This window comes from Ranitomeya variabilis, chromosome 1, assembly GCF_051348905.1.
Source record: "Ranitomeya variabilis isolate aRanVar5 chromosome 1, aRanVar5.hap1, whole genome shotgun sequence".
In the NCBI taxonomy this organism is placed as follows: domain Eukaryota; kingdom Metazoa; phylum Chordata; class Amphibia; order Anura; family Dendrobatidae; genus Ranitomeya; species Ranitomeya variabilis.
Window position 1 is genome coordinate 752,770,804 of NC_135232.1, and position 21,120 is coordinate 752,791,923.

At 44.0% G+C, this 21,120-nt stretch overlaps 1 protein-coding gene across 2 annotated transcripts in view; it reads right to left on the bottom strand.

The window, feature by feature from the left end:
• Positions 1–19,471, bottom strand: part of GNA15 (G protein subunit alpha 15) — a 106,661-nt gene extending 87,190 nt beyond the window's left edge. The window contains exon 1 of one of the 2 annotated variants that reach the window (XM_077270776.1): positions 18,773–19,471. In XM_077270776.1, the coding sequence (XP_077126891.1) occupies positions 18,773–18,917 (145 nt within the window). In that variant the 5' untranslated portion in view covers positions 18,918–19,471. The remainder of the gene's footprint in view (positions 1–18,772) is intronic. The other variant, XM_077270768.1, reaches the window with a different exon arrangement.
• Between the last annotated feature and the right edge of the window lie 1,649 nt (positions 19,472–21,120).

Genomic DNA, 21,120 nt, shown 5'->3' on the forward strand with positions numbered 1-21,120 from the left:
AGTTTACATACACTACAGTATATAAAAAGACACATATGCATGTTTTTCTCAATACCTGACAAGAAATCAGAATAAACCTTTCCCGGTTTAGGTCAATTAGGATTACCATAATTATTAATATTTGCCAAATGCCAGAATAATGAGAGATAGAGAATGTTTTAAGGCATTTTTTTTACTTACTGCGAAGTCAAAAGTTTACATACACTAAGATTACTATGTACTGTAAATGCACTCAATAGTTGGTCGGGGCTCCTTTTGCATCAATTACTACATCAATGCGGCATGACATTATTATTATTATTTATTTATATAGCACCATTAATTCCATGGTGCTGTACATGAGAAAGGGGTTACATACAGGGTTATAGATATCATTTACAGTAAACAGGTTTACAGTGACAGACTGGTACAGAGGGGAGAGAACCCTGTCCTTGCGGAATTACATTCTATGGGATAGTGAGGAAGAGACAGAAGGTAGGGGTGAGGCGGCGGCTCTGGCGGTGGTGAGGCGGCGGCTCTGGCGGTGGTGAGGCGGCGGCTCTGGCGGTGGTGAGGCGGCGGCATGGTTATTGTAGGCTGTAGGCTTTCCTGAAGAGATGGGTTTTCAGGTTCCGTCTGAAGGATCCGAGGGTGGTGGATAATCGGACGTGTTGAGGCATGGAATTCCAGAGGATGGGGATATTCGGGAGAAATCTTGGAGGCGGTTGTGTGAGGAACGAATAAGTGTGGAGGAGAGTAGGAGGTCTTGGGAGGATCGAAGATTACATGAGGGAAGATATTCGGAGATTAGTTCAGAGATATAGGGAGGAGACAGGTTGTGGATGGCTTTGTAGATCAGTGTTAGTAGTTTGAATTGGATTCGTTGGAGAATTGGGAGCCAGTGGAGGGATTTGCAGAGGGGAGAAGCAGGGGAGTAGCGAGGAGAGAGGTGGATTAGCCGGGTAGCAGAGTTGAGGACAGACTGGAGTGGTGGAAGAGAGTTAGCTGGGAGGCCACAGAGGAGGGTGTTGCAGTAATCGATGCGGGAGATGATGAGAGCATGCACAAGAGTTTTGGTAGATTGTGGGCTGAGGAAGGAACGGATTCTGGCAATATTTTTGAGTTGGAGGTGACAGGAGGTACAAGAGCTTGGACGTGAGGTTTGAAGGACAGGGCAGAGTCGAGAGTTACCCCGAGGCAGCGGATTTCAGGTGCGGGAGAGAGCGTGATGCCGTTTACTATAATAGATAGATCGGGTAGGGGAGATACGTGAGGTGGGGGAAAGATGATGAATTCGGTTTTGTCTACATTGAGTTTTAGGAAACAAGAGGTGAAGAAGGAGGATATGGCTGACAGACACTTCGGGATTCTGGACAGCAGGGAGGTGACATCTGGGCCAGAGAGGTAGATCTGAGTGTTGTCTGCATACAGGTGGTACTGGAAGCCATGGGAATTGTCCTAGGCCAAGGGTATAGATGGAAAAAAGTAGGGGCCCTAGGACAGAGCCTTGAGGGACTCCAACAGAGAGAGGGCGGGATGAGAAGGTAGTTCCCTGACGAAGGAACTGTGCTTCCGAAACGCGCGTCGGGGTGCACCTCATCAAGCCGCTGGCAGCCTGGGAATATTCCCCCCATCATTTATAAGTAAGTGGCACATTGATTGCATTTGCATACAGCACCTTAGTTTCCTTTGCATGCGTTCTTTGCACTACATGCATCTTCAGTGGCAATTAGTAATTAGTTCATTGCACATGGCACTTTTTTGGCAACTTGCTTTTCCACTATGAATTTTTGAGATATTAGTACATATGTTTTTATAATATTTTATACACGTTTAACTCCTGGATAGCATATGCAATAAAATGGCCCCCTTGTTATATATAATTTTTGCTTGTATTGGGGTATATAATTGGAATCTGGCTTGCCTTATAGATATTATATTATATGTAGCTTGATTTCTGCACATATGGATTATATATACATATATATTTTTTATTTTATATTTTAAATGGTTTGTCTCTATTGCTACTAAATAAAATTAATTTTGTTAAAATTATTCCCTGTCACTTTCTCATTGGTTCGGTTTATGTTCGGAGCATTCTTTTCCTCTCTTTAGTGGCTTCACTATATTCTTGACACATGTGGTGACCCGTGGATTATTAATAATATTTTGGGTTATAATATTGAGCAATTCCGTGATATATATTATCTGGGTGTCATTACTGTGTTTTTTGACTGCTGTATAAAACAGAAGGGTTAGCAACACTTTAACCCCTTTATGACCTTGTGATTTTCCGTTTTTCCGTGTTCGTTTTTCGCTCCCCTCCTTCCCAGAGCCATAACTTTTTTATTTTTCCGTCAATTTGGCCATGTGAGGGCTTATTTTTTGTGGGACGAGTTGTACTTTTGAACGACATCATTGGTTTTACCATGTCGTGTACTAGAAAACAGGAAAAAAATTCCAAGTGCAGTGAAATTGCAAAAAAAGTGCAGTCCCACACTTGTTTTTTGTTTGGCTTTTTTGCTAGGTTCACTAAATGCTAAAACTGACCTGCCATTATGATTCTCCAGGTCAGTACGAGTTCATATGCATGTAGAGTAGCTGCGGAGACACCATCACGTGTTTCTCAACGCAAGCAGTGAATAGCCAGGCCTTTCCCCGGGAAGGAACAACCACGGGAAGGGCAGCATCCAATAAAGGATAATATCCAATACAGGAAAACCACCTATGCCAAGCATGGTATCCATCCACAGACAGCTGTTTCGGGGTTTTTGCCCCTCATCAGTGTGGAGTAGGAATCTGGCTATTAGGAGCAGTGCCTAGTGAAAAGGCTGTAAAGGCACAGATGATTGGCCTCGGGGAGACCAAAACATCCAACACCGCGGAGACACCATCACGTGTTTCTCAACGCAGTGATCCAGAACACTGCCCCCATCCCTTATGGGAAATATACAAATGCAAGTAGAGTAGCTGTGGAGACACCATCACGTGTTTCTCAACGCAAGCAGTGAATAGCCAGGCCTTTCCCCAGGAAGGAACAACCACGGGAAGGGCAGCATCCAATAAAGGATAATATCCAATACAGGAAAACCACCTATGCCAAGCATGGTATCCATCCACAGACAGCTTTCCCGGGGAAAGACCTGGCTATTCACTGCTTGCGTTGAGAAACACGTGATGGTGTCTCCGCAGCTACTCTCCATGCATTTGCATATTTCCCATAAGGGATGGGGGCAGTGTTCTGGATCACTGCGTTGAGAAACACGTGATGGTGTCTCCGCGGTGTTGGATGTTTTGGTCTCCCCGAGGCCAATCATCTGTGCCTTTACAGCCTTTTCACTAGGCACTGCTCCTAATAGCCAGATTCCTACTCCACACTGATGAGGGGCAAAAACCCCGAAACAGCTGTCTGTGGATGATACTGCAGCGCCCCAGAGTCCTGGTCGTTGCAGTACTGTGGCTCCGCCACTAAGGGGACCTATGGTACGTCTGATGGCACTGAAGGAGTTCATCTGACCAGGTATCACAGACACCAATACATTTCACAGTCGGGCCTCCAGGGGGAGCTAAGGGTGCTATTTATTAGCCCACTCCTCACCATTGTGGGTAAACTGGGGGTCAGGCAGGAAGTTAGATCAGAAAGCTGACTGGGTTGGAACCAGGCAACACCTTGTGGCAGAGGGTGTTGTGGGAGAAGATTCGGTAGGGTCCCTGTCAGGGGTGGGATCCTGACAGAGGCCTGGCAACTTGAGTGAACGTAACGGGACCGTGCCTGCTCAGCATAGCGGCGGTGCCCAAGGAGGGATTGGAAGCGAGATAGATTGTGATGAGTGAGAAACGAGATCAAAGCAAGAAGGAGAATACCAGTAGGAGTCGTGCTGTGAGACCGAGGCAACATCCTACTAAGGCGCACAACCGGCGGCCGGAACGCCGAGGGAGTATTACAATATTCAGCTTCAGGCAATACTCTAAACCAACGGCAGGACAGTCAGTCTAAGGCGGGCTGTCTCACCTAAATCACCTATGCAGTCTTGAGGGGCAATGTTGTGAACTGTGTTTCTGGGCTCCCTCTGGTGGTCACTAACGGTATTGTGTTAGGTATGTCTTGTTGCAGGCCTGAGCTCCAGCTGCGTCGTTAAGCAGCGGGTGTTTCCTATTTGAGTCTCCTCTGGACTCAGTCTCTTGCCTGGCATTGTTGTATCCAGACCTATTTGGTCTCCTCTGGATTCCTTTCAGTCTGCCTCATGCAAGAAAAGCTAAGTCTGTTTTGTACAATTTGGATCGTTTGCATTATTCAGTGTTTTTGTCCAGCTTGCTTTACATTTGATTTTTGACTTGCTGGAAGCTCTAGGGGGCTGATATTCTCCCTCCACACCGTCAGTCGGTGTGGGGGTTCTTGAATGTTCAGCGTGGATGTTTTGTAGGGTTTTCTGCTAACCGCATAGTCCACTATCTATTTTCTGCTATCTAGACTATTGGGCCTCACTTTGCTGAATCTAGTTCATCTCTACGTTTGTGTTTTCCTCTTGCCTCACCGTTATTATTTGTTGGGGGCTTTCTATATCTTTGGGGTTCAATTTCTCTGGAGGCAAGCGAGGTCTTATTTTTTCCCTCTAGGGGTAGTCAGTTCTCCGGCTGGCTCGAGACGTCTAGAACCAACGTAGGCACGTTCACCGGCTACTTTTAGTTGTTTGTGTCAGGATCAGGTATGCGGTTAGCCCAGTTTCCACCTCCCTAGAGCAGTATTCATATTTTTGCTATCTTGCCGGAATATCAGAGATCCTCTGCCATTGGGATCATAACAGAATGCCAGGCCCAAAGAAAATGTTTAATGCATCGCAGAAGCGGGATTAAAAAGAAGTTCTGAGTTTTGTTGTTTTTTTTTGCTGCAGTTTGCCTAGCTTCTTCCATCCCCTTTTTCTCTGAGTGGCTGAAACTCTGCTGCAGATATGAATGTCCAGACTTTGACTTCTAGTGTGGATCAGCTTGCTGCTAGGGTGCAAAGCATTCAGGATTTTGTTATCCATAGCCCTATGTCTGAACCAAAAATACCTATTCCTGAGTCGTTTTTTGGAGATAGATCTAAATTCCTGAATTTTAGGAATAATTGTAAATTGTTTCTGTCTCTGAAACCTCGTTCCTCTGGTGATTCCGCTCAGCAAGTTAAGATTGTTATTTCCTTCTTGCGCTGCGACCCTCAGGATTGGGCCTTCTCTCTGGCGCCAGGAGATCCTGCATTGGTGAATGTTGATGCGTTTTTCCTGGCGCTTGGTTTGCTTTATGAGGAGCCTAATCTTGAAAATCAGGCTGAAAAAATGTTGCTGGCTATCTCTCAGGGTCAGGACGAAGCTGAGGTATATTGCCAAAAATTTCGGAAATGGTCCATGCTTACTCAATGGAATGAGTGTGCACTGGCCGCAAATTTCAGAAATGGTCTTTCTGAAGCCATTAAAGATGTGATGGTGGGGTTTCCTATCCCTACAGGTCTAAATGATTAAATGGCTCTAGCCATTCAAATTGATCAACGTTTGCGGGAGCGCAAATCTGATAATCCTTTGGCGGTGCTGTCTGAACGGTCACCTGATTCTATGCAATGTGACAGAATTCTGACCAGAGCCGAGCGACAAAATCATAGACGTCAAAATGGGTTGTGTTTCTACTGTGGTGATTCAACACATATTATCTCAGCATGCTCTAAACGTTTAAAGAAAAAAGTTAATCCTGTCGCCATTGGTACTTTTCAGCCTAAGTTTATTTTGTCTGTGACTTTAATTTGTTCATTATCTTCTTACTCAGTTATGGCTTTTGTGGATTCTGGTGCTGCTTTAAGTCTGATGGATTTGTCGTTTGCCAAGCGCTGCGGTTTTGTCCTGGAGCCTTTGGAAAATCCTATTCCTCTTAGAGGAATTGATTCTACGCCATTGGCAGAGAATAAACCTCAGTATTGGACGCAGGTGACCATGTGCATGACTCCTGTACATCAGGAGGTGATTCGTTTTTTGGTACTGCATAAAATGCATGATGTTGTCGTTTTGGGTCTGCCATGGTTACAGGCCCATAATCCAGTTTTAGATTGGAAAGCTATGACTGTGTCTAGTTGGGGGTGTCAGGGGATTCATGGCGATTCTCCATTGGTGTCTATTGCTTCTTCTACTCCTTCTGAGATCCCTGAGTTTTTGTCAGACTTTCAGGATGTATTTAATGAGGCCAGGTCCAGTGCCCTTCCTCCTCATAGGGACTGTGATTGTGCTATAGATTTGATTCCTGGTAGTAAGTTTCCTAAGGGACGACTCTTTAATTTATCTCTGCCAGAGCATGCCGCGATGCGGAGTTATATAAAGGAGTCTTTGGAGAAGGGACATATTCGCCCATCCTCGTCCCCTCTTGGTGCAGGATTCTTTTTTGTGGGCAAGAAAGACGGGTCTCTGAGACCTTGTATTGAGTATCGTCTTCTGAATAAGATCACTGTTAAATTTCAGTATCCTTTGCCATTGTTGTCTGATTTGTTTGCTCGGATTAAGGGATCCAGTTGGTTCACCAAGAAAGATCTTCGTGGTGCATATAACCTTGTGCGCATAAAGCAGGGAGATGAATGGAAAACGGCATTTAATACGCCTGAGGGTCATTTTGAGTACCTGGTGATGCCTTTCGGATTATCTAATGCTCCTTCTGTGTTTCAGTCCTTCATGCATGACATCTTCCGGAAATATCTGGATAAATTTATGATTATTTATCTGGGTGATATTTTGTTTTTTTCTGATGATTGGGAGTCCCATGTGAACCAGGTCAGGATGGTGTTTCAGGTTGTGCGGGAGAATGCTCTATTTGTGAAGGGCTCAAAATGTATCTTTGGGGTACAGAAGGTTTCTTTTTTGGGTTTTATTTTTTCCCCTTCTACTGTGGAGATGGACGCAGTTAAGGTCCGTGCCATTCATGACTGGACTCAGCCCACGTCTGTTAAGAGCCTGCAGAAGTTCTTGGGCTTTGCTAATTTTTACCGTCGTTTTATCGCTAATTTCTCCAGCGTGGTTAAACCTTTGACGGATATGACCAAGAAGGGTTCTGATGTTGCGAATTGGTCTCCTGCGGCCGTGGAGGCCTTTCGGGAGCTGAAGCGTCGGTTTACTTCAGCGCCAGTCTTGTGCCAGCCGGATGTCTCTCTTCCCTTCCAGGTTGAAGTTGATGCTTCTGAAATTGGTGCAGGGGCTGTTTTGTCGCAAAAAAGTTCTGATGGCCCCGTGATGAAGCCATGCGCCTTCTTTTCAAGGAAATTTTCGCCTGCTGAGCGGAACTACGATGTTGGTAATCGGGAGTTGTTGGCCATGAAGTGGGCATTTGAGGAGTGGCGACATTGGCTCGAGGGAGCTAGACATCGTGTGGTGGTCTTGACTGATCATAAAAATCTGATTTACCTCGAGTCTGCCAAGCGCCTGAATCCTAGACAGGCCCGTTGGTCGTTGTTTTTCTCCCGTTTTGACTTTGTGGTCTCGTACCTGCCTGGTTCGAAGAACGTGAATGCTGATGCACTTTCCAGGAGTTTTGTGCCTGATTCTCAGGGAGTCTCTGAGCCGGTTGGTATTCTCAGAGAGGGAGTAATTTTGTCTGCCATTTCCCCAGATTTGCGACGAGGGCTGCAAAAATTTCAGGCTGATAGGCCTGATCGTTGTCCACCAGAGAGATTGTTTGTCCCTGATGGATGGACCAACAGAGTTATTTCTGAGGTTCATTCTTCGGTGTTGCGGGACATCCTGGGATTTTCGGTACCAGAGATTTGGTGGCCAGGTCCTTTTGGTGGCCTTCCTTGTCGCGGGATGTGCGTTCTTTTGTGGAGTCCTGTGGGATTTGTGCTCGGGCTAAGCCTTGCTGTTCTCGTGCCAGCGGGTTGCTTTTGCCCTTGCCTATCCCAAAGAGGCCTTGGACGCACATTTCCATGGATTTCATTTCGGATCTTCCGGTGTCTCGGAAGATGTCTGTCATCTGGGTGGTGTGCGATCGTTTTTCTAAAATGGTCCATTTGGTGCCCTTGCCTAAGTTGCCTTCCTCCTCTGATTTGGTTCCTTTGTTCTTTCAGAATGTGGTTCGTTTGCATGGCATCCCTGAGAATATTGTATCTGACAGAGGATCCCAGTTTGTGTCCAGATTCTGGCGATCCTTTTGTGCTAAGATGGGTATTGATTTGTCTTTTTCGTCGGCTTTTCATCCTCAGACTAATGGCCAGACCGAGCGAACTAATCAGACGTTAGAGACTTATTTGAGATGTTTTGTTTCTGCTGATCAAGACGACTGGGTTACCTTTTTGCCACTGGCCGAGTTTGCCCTTAATAATCGGGCTAGTTCTGCCACCTTGGTTTCACCCTTTTTCTGCAACTCTGGTTTTCATCCTCGTTTCTCCTCGGGTCAGGTTGAACCTTCTGACTGTCCTGGGGTTGATTCTGTGGTGGATAGGTTGCAGCGGATTTGGAACCATGTGGTGGACAATTTGAAATTGTCACAGGACAAGGCCCAGCGGTTTGCCAACCGCCGCCGAGGTGTGGGTCCCCGACTTCGTGTTGGGGATTTGGTTTGGTTGTCTTCTCGGCATGTTCTTTTGAAGGTCTCCTCTCCTAAGTTCAAGCCTCGCTTTATCGGTCCTTATAAGATTTTGGAAATCCTTAACCCGGTGTCTTTTCGCTTGGACCTTCCAGCGTCTTTTGCTATTCATAATGTGTTCCATAGGTCCTTGTTGCGGCGGTACGTGGTGCCTATGGTTCCTGCTGTTGAGCCTCCTGCCCCGGTTTTGGTTGAGGGCGAGTTGGAGTACGTGGTGGAGAAGATTCTGGATTCTCGTATCTCTAGACGGAAACTCCAGTATTTAGTAAAGTGGAAAGGCTATGGTCAGGAGGATAATTCCTGGGTTGTCGCCTCTGATGTTCATGCGGCTGATTTGGTTCATGCCTTTCACGCTGCTCATCCTGATCGCCCTGGGGGTCTTGGTGAGGGTTCGGTGACCCCTCCTCAAGGGGGGGGTACTGTTGTGAACTGTGTTTCTGGGCTCCCTCTGGTGGTCACTAACGGTATTGTGTTAGGTATGTCTTGTTGCAGGCCTGAGCTCCAGCTGCGTTGTTAAGCAGCGGGTGTTTCCTATTTGAGTCTCCTCTGGACTCAGTCTCTTGCCTGGCATCGTTGTATCCAGACCTATTTGGTCTCCTCCAGATTCCTTTCAGTCTGCCTCATGCAAGAAAAGCTAAGTCTGTTTTGTACAATTTAGATCGTTTGCATTATTCAGTGTTTTTGTCCAGCTTGCTTTACATTTGATTTTTGACTCGCTGGAAGCTCTAGGGGGCTGATATTCTCCCTCCACACCGTCAGTCGGTGTGGGGGTTCTTGAATGTTCAGCGTGGATGTTTTGTAGGGTTTTCTGCTAACCGCATAGTCCACTATCTATTTTCTGCTATCTAGACTATTGGGCCTCACTTTGCTGAATCTAGTTCATCTCTACGTTTGTGTTTTCCTCTTGCCTCACCATTATTATTTGTTGGGGGCTTTCTATATCTTTGGGGTTCAATTTCTCTGGAGGCAAGCAAGGTCTCATTTTTTCCCTCTAGGGGTAGTCAGTTCTCCGGCTGGCTCGAGACGTCTAGAACCAACGTAGGCACGTTCACCGGCTACTTTTAGTTGTTTGTGTCAGGATCAGGTATGCGGTTAGCCCAGTTTCCACCTCCCTAGAGCAGTATTCATATTTTTGCTATCTTGCCGGAATATCAGAGATCCTCTGCCATTGGGATCATAACAGGGCAACTTGTGGAGAGGGGCGACTCTAGGGTCCCGGAAGAGCTCCGAGCCTACCCGTCATACGGGTGCCGTCCTAACCGTAACATCAGGGAGGGACGGAGGATTAGCAGAACATCATCTAATCGAGTTGTGAGGGAACTTAAGAAACGGACACAACAGTTGTGGGGACTTTCCGTAAGCACAGCAGGGAAGGACCGCAACACCTAGCGCTAGAAGGAAGGCACAGATTTCCACCTGCAAGGAGAACTCTGGAGGTGCCATTGGACCGGCCGGACTTGCGCAGCCTGGTTATCCGGATTCCGGACTGAGGACCCAGAGATCTTCAGTAAAGAGGTAAAGAGACTGCAACCTGGTGTCCTCGTTATTTACTACAACCTACACTGCACCGCGGCACCACCATCCACATCTATCATTCACTGTACGCCCCTCAGCAGGGTCACGGACCGGGCCTAGCCACCGTGACAACCCCAGAGCAGAGACTCAGAGGCCCGGTACCGGGTACCCCTCGGCCCTGCGGCAGTGGGGGCGCTACAATGCCATGCTTGGCATAGGTGGTTTTCCTGTATTGGATATTATCCTTTATTGGATGCTGCCCTTCCCGTGGTTGTTCCTTCCCGGGGAAAGGCCTGGCTATTCACTGCTTGCGTTGAGAAACACGTGATGGTGTCTCCGCAGCTACTCTACATGCATTTGCATATTTCCCATAAGGGATGGGGGCAGTGTTCTGGATCACTGCGTTGAGAAACACGTGATGGTGTCTCCGCAGTGTTGGATGTTTTGGTCTCCCCGAGGCCAATCATCTGTGCCTTTACAGTACAAGTTCATAGACACCTAACATGACTAGGTCATTTTTTATCTAAGTGGTGAAAAAAAATTCAAAACTTTGCTAAAAAAAAAAAAAAAGTTTGTGCCATTTTCCGATACTCGTAGCGTCTCCATTTTTCATGATCTGGGGTCAGGTGAGGGCTTATTTTTTGCGTTCTGAGCTGGCGTTTTTAATGATAGCATTTTGGTGCAGATACGTTCTTTTGATCGCCCGTTATTGCATTTTAATGTAGTGTCGCGGCGACCAAAAAAACGTAATTCTGGCGTTTCAAATTTTTTTCTCGCTACGCCGTTTAGCGATCAGGTTAATGCTTTTTTTTATTGATAGATCGGGCGATTCTGAACACGGCGATACCAAATATGTGTAGATTTGATTTTTTTTTTATTGATTTATTTTGATTGGGGCAAAAGGGGGGTGATTTAAACTTTTATATTTTTTTATTTTTTTCACATTTTTTTTACTTTTTTTAACTTTTGCCATGCTTCAATAGCCTCCATGGGAGGCTAGAAGCTGGCACCACTCGATCGACTCTGCTACATAGCAACGATCTGATGTTCGCTGCTATGTAGCAGAAATGCAGGTGTGCTGTGAGCGCTGTCCACAGGGTGGCGCTCACAGCTGCCGGGGATCAGTAACCATAGAGGTCTCGACCTCTATGGTTACTATTCTGAAGCATCGCCGACCTCTGATCATGTGACGGGGGTCGGCGATGCGATCATTTCCGGCCGGAAGCGGTAGTTAAATGCCGCTGTCTGTATTTCACAGCGGCATTTAACTAGTTAATAGGGGCAGGCAGATCGCGATTCTGCCCGCGCCTATTACGGGCACATGTCAGCTGTTCAAAACAGCTGACATGTCCTGGCTTTGATGCGGGCTCACCGCCGGAGCCCGCATCAAAGCGGGGCTTCTGACCTCGGACGTACTATCCCGTCTGAGGACAGAAAGGGGTTAAAAACCAATGGTTGTAGATGTTTTCATATTGAGATCACACACTGTTGGGGGTTGAGTTCCCGCCTCTGCACGGGGGGAATCTTGGGCTGTCCCCACTGCGGTCTCCCATTCTTCTCCTGCCGCAGTGGAGCCTGCTCAGCAGAGACATCGGTCCCAGTGTCTTGCTCAGTCTGACTCTGTGCAAAGGGTTACTGCTGCTTTTCCAGCTTCTGCCATTGAAGCCAGTGCTGGGCAACGGCGAGCAGACGCTTTTGGCACTAAGTCCTGCTTTTCCCCTTCTGAGCATGCCCAGGGTAAGATCTCTCATTGGAGATCGAGGGTCACATGCTTGGATACTGCAGCAAAGCCCATTGGTTCTCCAGGAAGGTCCTGAAGGTGCTCAGGCTCTGTGGCAGCCTCTCATTGGTCCTTCTGGGAAGGTCCTGTACTTGCTGCAGCTATAAAAGGTTTGCATGGCCGCAAGGCCATGCGCTAGCATCAATCCAAGCATGTGCTTTGCGCCAGTGTGGTTACGTGTGTATGTGTTCAGGGACCCGGCAGAAATAAGCCCCTAGAATACCGGCACCTCCGGTAAAGAGATTGAGTGTATGGATTCAGGGCCCCGGCTGAAATAAGCCCCTAGAATACCGGCTCCTCCGGTGAGGATATTGTATGATTGCGTAATCACAAACTGCTATCTGCTCGGCAGTTGCTGTGTTCTCCTGTGAGTGTAACAGGATACAGTGCTTTCTTTAGGCGACTCTGTGAAGTAACAGAGTTCGCTTCTACCGCCATATAGGGCCGCCATTTGCCAGCAGCAGGTTCTCTCCTGCACGGTGGACCCCGGGCTGCGAACGCACCAAATAACATCTCTCTATTTACTCGGTGCATTCCGCCAGCCCTAACACACACACATTTACAATTCTATATACAGTACAATGGGTGCGGAAAGTATTCAGACCCCTTTAAATTTTTCACTCTTTGTTCCATTGCAGCCATTTGGTAAATTCTAAAAGTTCATTTTTCTCATTAATGTACACTCTGCGCTCCATCTTGACTGAAAAAAAAACAGAAATGTAGAAATCTTTGCAAATTTATTAAAAAAGAAAAACTGAAATATCACATGGTCAAAAGTATTCAGACCCTTTGCTCAATAATCAGTAGAAGCACCCTTTTGAGCTAGTACAGCCATGAGTCTTCTTGGGAATGATGCAGCAAATTTTCACACCCGGATTTGGGGATCCTGTGCCACTCTTCCTTGCAGATGCTCTCCAGTTCCGTCAGGTTGGATGGTGAACAGTGGTGGACAGCCATTTTCAGGGCTCTCCAGGGAAGCTCAAGAATCTGTTTGGATGTGACGGTCAGTTTTTTGAAATGTATTCTTTAGCCTTCTGACCGAGCACTCCCCCTCTTAGCCACAGATGTTTTATTCGCAACAGGTCCATTACCCCTCCACAGAGAGAGAGAATGTTAGTCTAAGAAGAGGTTTCACAGGTACCCATTCAGATGGAGACGTTTATTCTAAGCGAGGAAAGGAAAGCGTAGGACCTGGTATACGAGAGATGCCCTAAAGTGGCTACCAGGTACACATAAAATTGGCCATTTTTATGCGCTAAACGCTCTCATTTTTCATATTTCTAGTGCAGTAATGCAGTTCAGTTTTCATGTTTCATGTTTGCATGTTTCAGCGCTGCAGTGTGCTGCCTTATTTACTTAACAATCTGAACCCAGACATGAACCCAATCGAGATGGTTTGGGGTGAGCTGGACCGCAGAGTGAAGGCAAAAGGGCCAACAAGTGCTAAGCATCTCTGAGAACTCCTTCAAGATTGTTGGAAGACCATTCCCGCTAACTACCTCTTGAAGCTCATCAAGAGAATGACAAGAGTGTGCAAAGCAGTCATCAAAGCAAAAGGTTTCTACTTTGAAGAACCTAGAATATAAGACATAATTTCAGTTGTTTCACACTTTTTTGTTAAGTATATAATTCCACATGTGTTAATTCATAGTTTTGATGCCTTCAGTGTGAATGTACAATTTTCATAGTCATGAAAATACAGAAAAATCTTTAAATGAGAAGGTGTGTCCAAACATTTGGTCTGTACTGTATATCAAGGAGAAAAAAATAAAACCTTCTGCACGCGGGTACCAGCAGTGGTGCCTGCGCTGCAGGATGACTGCATATGTAATTATATCACATTTGTTTGATGTAATCCTAAAATTACTAAAGAAAAAAAAGTTCTATTGAAAATGGCGCCACTGGCGTCTGCGCAGTAGCACCTCGTCCATAGACATATAGATGTCAATGACAATTAGTACAATGTGTGTGTAGCTTACTGCACATGTATTTAATTATTAAAACATTTATCTAAAAAAAAATTTGTGGTCTCCAGCTTAATTTTCTTAACAAGCAAAGGGAAAGCTGACAACAGGAGACAGATGTTTATAGCCTGGGAAGGGAGTAATACCCATGGAGCTTCCCAGGCTATTAATATCAGGTCACAGCTGTATACTTTGCCTTTTCTTACTAATAAAATGGGCGACTCCTCCAAAAAATTGTCAGGTGACATCAAGCCCAGACATTAGGAATGGAAAGGTGTTTATAAGAAGCCCCCATTACGAACCTCATAGTCATAATGTATAAAAACACACACACAGAATAAAGTCCTTTAATTGTAAGAATGACACTGACTCCTTTAATCAATCTTAATTAAACCCTACTTACAACATTGCCCATTTCAGTGATGCCATTGTCCCCTGTAAGAGAACTAAAATAATAACAAAATTCCTCACCTGTCCGCTGAAAAGATGATAATCCATTTGTCCCATGACGGGTCTAGCTCTGCTACATCTAGATGGCAGGCTGCATGGTTGCATGATGCGACAATACAGCCTGCCATCAAAAAGTGACACTGATCAGTGTCTCCTACCACTGCTCAGTGTTTCCCAGTGAACTCCTATTACCTGGCTGACATCACCGCAAGCATGAAAAAGTTCTCCTACTCGCGGTGCCATCAGAAAAGTCATGGGACTTCACGGCCAATGAACTCAGTTTACTTAACTGATGTTAGTGCAAGTGCTGTGGGACAATTTCTAACGGCGCTCGTGTCAGTTAGATGAAGCAAGCTCATTGGCTGTGAACTCCTTAGACTTTTTTGATGGCACTGTGAGCGGAAGAACTTTCTCACGCTTGTGGTGACGTCAGTTAGGTAATAGGAGTTTACCGGGAGATACTGAGCAAATGCTGCTCAGTGTCTCTGCTGGATGGCAGGCTGTATAGTCACATCATGCAACCATGCAGCCTGCCATCTAGATGTAGCAGAGCTAAACCCATCGTGGGATAAATGGATTATCATCTTCTCAGTGGACAGGTGAGGAATTTTGTCATTATTTTAATTCTCTTACAGGTGACAATGGCGTCACTGGAATGGGCGATGTCGTAAGTATGGTTTAATTAAGATTTATTAAAGGCTTCTGTATCAATCTTTCAATTGAAGGACTTTTTTCTTTGTGTGTTTATACAATATGACTATTGGTTTAGTTATGGGGGCGTCTTATAGATGCCTCTTCATTACTAACCTCTGGGCTTGATGTCACCTGACAATACAAAGGTAACATCAACCCCCCCAACTATTACCCCACTTGCCACTGAATCAGGGCAAGTGGGAAGAGCGAGGCTTCCCATCCAGATTAAGTGATGGTTTTAGTGATTCACTTAGCTGTGTATTTCTCTTATAGAAAATGGACCTGTCAAGAATTCCATCTAAATTCCAACAGATTGCTCAGCATAGAGCACCGTAGAAATGTGAATTTAATCTTAAACCAGTATTTTGAAAATGTACTAAAACGTATCTGTGCAGTGAGCAGGCAACCAAACAGTATGTACAGGGAGATATTGGCTAAAATGTTTGTTATAATGGGTTTATTGCTTTTTCCTCATTATAAAAAAGTGGGACCACTGGACTCTTAAGTGAAAAATTACTTTTTGGGGTTAAACCTTTGCCATACACATGAACTATTTCTGCTGAATCCATAATGAGCATGCACACTTGGCTCAGCTGCAAGTAAATATTTATTTTAATGGGGAAAAGGGTGATAAACCACTGGTAGACACCTCTAGTAATGGTTTATCTCCCACAGGAACAAAAAAAATCGAACATGTTTAACTTTTCTTCCCCCCTAACATCTGCCATTGGGGCAGCCAGCAGGCCTCCTTACACACAGATGTGGGCTGGTTCTTTCACTGAGGTATGACAAGTATAAAGCTATCTTTAAAGAGCATGAGCTCAATACTGTGGAACTAGTAATCACCCTGAGGATAAGAATGGTTGGATTAAATCTGAATTGGCCACTCACAATAATAACAGATTGGGTAATTATCCTCATGCTTATCCTCGGACAAATATAAGACTAGCTTTAAGCTATATTCCAATAAAGAACCTTTTGGAGGCACTGTGACAGGATGATGTGTGCTACTTTCATGCCACTAAACACCACCAAAATAACGACTAGAAAAAGTACACTATAGATGTGGCATGGCTCACTATATTATAACTCTTTTGTAGTGTTGAATGTTGAAATTTGTATCTGAGCTCTACTTATTACAGCTGCATTTATCTGAACTGATTTCCGCCAGCAAACAAGTGCTAGCTGACTAGAGGGGGGCATTATAGGATAGTAATCAGAATAAGATAGGAACTAGTTAAGTTAGGAGGGGCCAACTGCATAAGATAGAGAGGGATTCCTGTATTGAGGCAGCAAGGCCTGGGAGCTCGACAGGGCAGTTGTGTCACGCAACGTTCAAGTAAAGGAGCTCAGCTCATCCAGAGCCTAGGAGCAACGGTCATTTGGGAGACAAAGGAATACAGGGCAGCTTCAGCATGGTTGCAGTAAGCTATGTGGGAAGATGCCTAAATGTCTGGTGCGAAACGGACAGGGAACTCCTGAAGGTAGTTAGGCTGGCCAGACAGAATGCTGCGGTATCGGAGACGACGGTACCACCCTGCGATATTCCTGGGGGTGTACGGGACGGCACAGGGAAAGGAAAGGTTATAATGTCTGAAGGATCCTGTGTTGTACCTGTGATTGACCTGGACAAGCTGGGACAAGAAATAAGTAAAGTTGTTCTTTTGAAAATGAATTTGGACTCTGCCTGTCTTTGCACGATATTTGAGAAACCCCCAACAGATTGGAGAGAACTCGGATGTGCAAGTAAGTAGGCCATCCCCCACAAAACAGAAGGGACAATGTATTTATGTGATGGAGGGCCAGGGTGTGCAAGTACTACCATCCTCAGCCACGACTACTACCCTGGCTCCTGTCACATGTGTATGCAGTCATGGCGACAAAATTATATTTGAAGGGGTTTTCCATCATTAAAAATGTTTGTTTTAGAGCATTTGTTGGTAAACTCACTTTCTGACACCCCTGCAGATCCACAGCAGGCTGATCTGGTGGTCAGCACTGGCTATCATAGAGATTATAGAGATTACTGTATGATAGCAGGAAGCTGATGAGGGGGAGAGAGAAAACAAGAGAGCGCTACATAAGAGACCATTTGGGATTTATTTGACGTAATGGATTTGTACAGAGAGGGAGATGACGTGTTTGAGGAGGTCTCTCTTTATCTAGTAGGTTAAATGTGCATATTTGAACAGAAATCAATTTGACAATTTTCTTAGAATGTTACAATGTAAATATATTGCTCTCTCTCTCTCTCTCTCTCTATATATATATATATACATACTGTATATCCACAACCTGTTTTCAACAGCACAGGAAAGATAAGAGTTTCCAGGATTGTAACCACACCCACACCTGACGGGGTTACAGGGATGTAACTACAACAGGTGCAGGGGTTGCAATCGCACCTGGGCCCTGGAGATTAGGGGGCCCTAAAAGTCCCTTTTTGGCCTATAGAAAAAGACTATTGCTATTAAAGATTTGAAATATTTGGGGGGCCCCGTTGGAGCTTTCGCATCGGGGCTCATGAGTTTCAAGTTACGCCACTGCAGGGTTATATATAAAACTCCCCATATGCCAGATCACTTTATATTTACCTGAAGAAAGCTCATTCAGAGCAGAAACGCTAGTTTTTAAAAGTTTTTTTTATGTATGGTATTAGTGCATGAGCACATACATATTTTTAGAATAAATTTAATTTTAAACACGCAAGTGTAATATTGTTACTCTGGAATACCACCTGGAGGTTGTTCCAGAATCAAGGTCTTTTTGGGATTCCAGCTACCAGAGGGAAGCGCCTCCGAAAAAGCTTTTTCCACTAGAGAGATTACAGTGTCATCTTGATGTCACAGAATTGCTGAAGCCTGTGATTGCCTGCAAAGGTTAGCTGACTTGAACAGCACATCAATGGATGACTCTTTGATGACATGCTTTTACAGTGACCAGACCACTGCAGACAATCACTGGCTTCAGCAGCCTTGAGACATCTAAATCATGCAGTCACATCACTTTCAGAGCTGGCGCTGGCTGAATCAATGCTAGTGACAGGAGGTAAGCATGCCTCCATTTGTTATTTATTCTTATGAATTCGCAATCTACCATTATCAGCTCATTTAAATGGGCCTTAAGATATTGTTGTCCAATGTGGAAAACAAGCTTCCAGTGATTGGTCAGATTGATGGGTTCTACATTCACAGCATTTCATAGAGATGTGCAAACCCATTAACCTCTATTGAGTATGTGCACCATTCTGCGTCATAGTTTAAGCAATTGGTGGATGAGTCAAGACCTAGACCCCAATGATAAACATTACTGAACTTTGGCTCTAACAAATTAAAAGAAAATATTTATTATTTACCCTTTAATTTAAGTGCTTAAGACAAAAGCACAACGTCACCAACATGCTATTGGTGGTGAGAACCCCCCCCCCCAAAAAAAAAAATGGCAGGACAATATTAGCAACTTTACTTTGCTGATAACCTACAGAATTACCAATGCCAATCAATCATCTACCAAGATCCGTAAATAATTTTTATTTCTGCTTCTAGTCACAACACAGTTATGATACATGTTCAGGATATACACTGGTAAATCTCCTGACATATCCTCTGAACATGTGCCAAGTGTAAGTCCTACAATATGTTATTTTGGTGTGGCTTTGCATGTTAGAGATTTTGTAAAGGGCTAATTCTAATTTATTCTTTGGCTACTGTGGAAATTTACTGAAAAAGACATAAACAATGTACAGAATATATTCATTTGACAGTGCTAATGGCTATTAATTACCACCACCAGTGACACTTACCCAAAAGCAGGAGTTTCAGCACGCCGTTGTCCTCTTTTTTGTGTATTTTAAGCATTCTATTAATCTCTCTGTTGATAGCCAATGACATTTTATCTTCCTCGGTTAACCTAGGAGGACAGAAGCACCAGATGCACCACCACGGCATTTCAGTAATATCACTTGTAGACTCCTATAGCAGAGCTCCACGTCAAAACGTAGTCAGCCTCATCATGTCCAATTTTAGCAATCAGGGTAAAGTTAATTGTCTGATATCTCAATTTGAACCTCAAGAGGTCAAGTTTTCTTTGATTGGTTTGCATTAACAAGCCTTTTCTGGCATATTTGTAGTCGGAAGCCGGTATTCCCTGATCTACCTTCTCTCTGTTAATGAGATAGAGAATAAATCCTGTGTTTCAAATAATCAATATATAAGAAGGTTGCAAGGATGAATCCACAGATGATGTTTTCTTAGAAAGGTTCAGAGACTTAAGTAAGGATGGTTGCATAGTTCAGAAAAGGTACAGTCACTGTTTACCCAGTAGTCCACTTATACCCATTCTTCAGGCCCGTTGGCCGCCTACACGAGAGATACTCTAAGTATTTCAGAGACTGTGGCCAGACTCAAGTGGAGACTCGATAAGGAAACAAGTTTTTCGAGCTGACAGTTCTCGACCGCACCTGTGCTCTGTATTCCTCCTCTTCACGTAAGACAGCCAAACAGGTTATGAGCACAAATCTTCCTCCCTCCTTGCTGGTAGGCTGAGGATATAATTACCAATAGAGTGAAAACGAAGAATAGTGAGAAGATTTGGGAGTTTACGCCTCCAACACACGTGAAACTGATGACAATACACAGTATAATTCTGTGGCTTGTTTCGCTTAAGCAGGTGTTGCATTCAACACAAAACATCTGACATAAAAGGAATGTGTCATCAGAAGATGACTTATTGTCTAAGCAGGTTACTGTGTTATATGTATTAAAAAGTCCATCTCCCAATCTGTATTGCAAATTTAACAAAATTTAAGAGTCTTATAATTTTCAGACTGGTCACTGCCATTTATTTAGACCCTAACTTCCTGCTGTTTGTACGAAATCCATTTGTACATTAGCCTTAATGAATAGAATCTGACCCTATCTTTTGAATTGAAGCATCTAATAAATGCTTCCTACTAGGATTGGAAGTATGAGTCTAAAAAAGGACAAGTGGCCAGGTTGAAAACTGCAAGATTTTTTTTTAATAAAGATTGTTCTATAAAAAAAACAATTGCCATATATTTTTTTCTTTTTAACCCCTTTCCCCCGAAGGTGGTTTGCACATTAATGACCGGGCCAATTTTTACAATTCTGACCACTGTCAATTTATGAGGTAATAACTCTGGAATGCTTCCTGAGATTGTTTTTTTGTGACATACTGTACTTCATGATAGTGGTAAAATTTCTTCGGTACGACTTGGTTTTATTTGTGAAAAAAAAAAACAGAAATTTGGTGAAAATTTGGAAAATTTCACAATTTTCCAACTTTGAATTTTCATGCCCTTAACTCACAGATATATGTCACACAAAATAGCTAATAAACAACATTTCTCACATGTCTACTTTACATCAGCACAATTTTGGAACCATGTTTTTTTTGTTAGGAATTTATAAGAGTTAAAATTTGACCAGCGATTTTTCATTTTCCCAACAAAATTTTACAAAACCATTTTTTTTAGGGACCACATCACACTTGAAGTGACTTTGAGGGGTCTATATGATAGAAGATACCCAAAACTATCAACATTCTAAAAACTGCACCCCTCAAGGTGCTCTAAACCACATTCAAGAAGTTTATTAACTCTTTAGATGCTTCACAAAAATTTTGGGGAAAAAATTAACATTTAACTTTTTTTCACAAAAAATTTACTTCAGATCCAATTTTTTTTTTACCATGGTAGCAAGAAAAATGGACCCCAAAATTTGTTGTGTAATTTCTCCTGAGCATGGCAATGCCCCACATGAGGGAGAAAATCACTGTTTAGGCACAAGGCAGAGCTCAGAAGGGAAGGAGCGCCATTTGACTGTTTGAATGCAAAATTTGCTGGAACAAATGGTGGATGCCATGTCGCATTTTGAGAGCCCCTGATGTGCCTAAAACAATTAAAATCCCCCAAAAGTGACATCATTTTGGAAACTAGACCCTTCAGGGAACTGATCTAGATGTGTGGTGAGCACATTGAACCCTCAGGTGCTTCACAGAAGTTTATAACGTTGAGACATAAAAAAAATAAATAAAAATTCCCCACAAAAATGTTTTTAGCACAAAATATTGCATTTTCATAAGGGTAACAAGAGAAATTGTACAACAAATTGTATGGTGCAATTTCTCCTG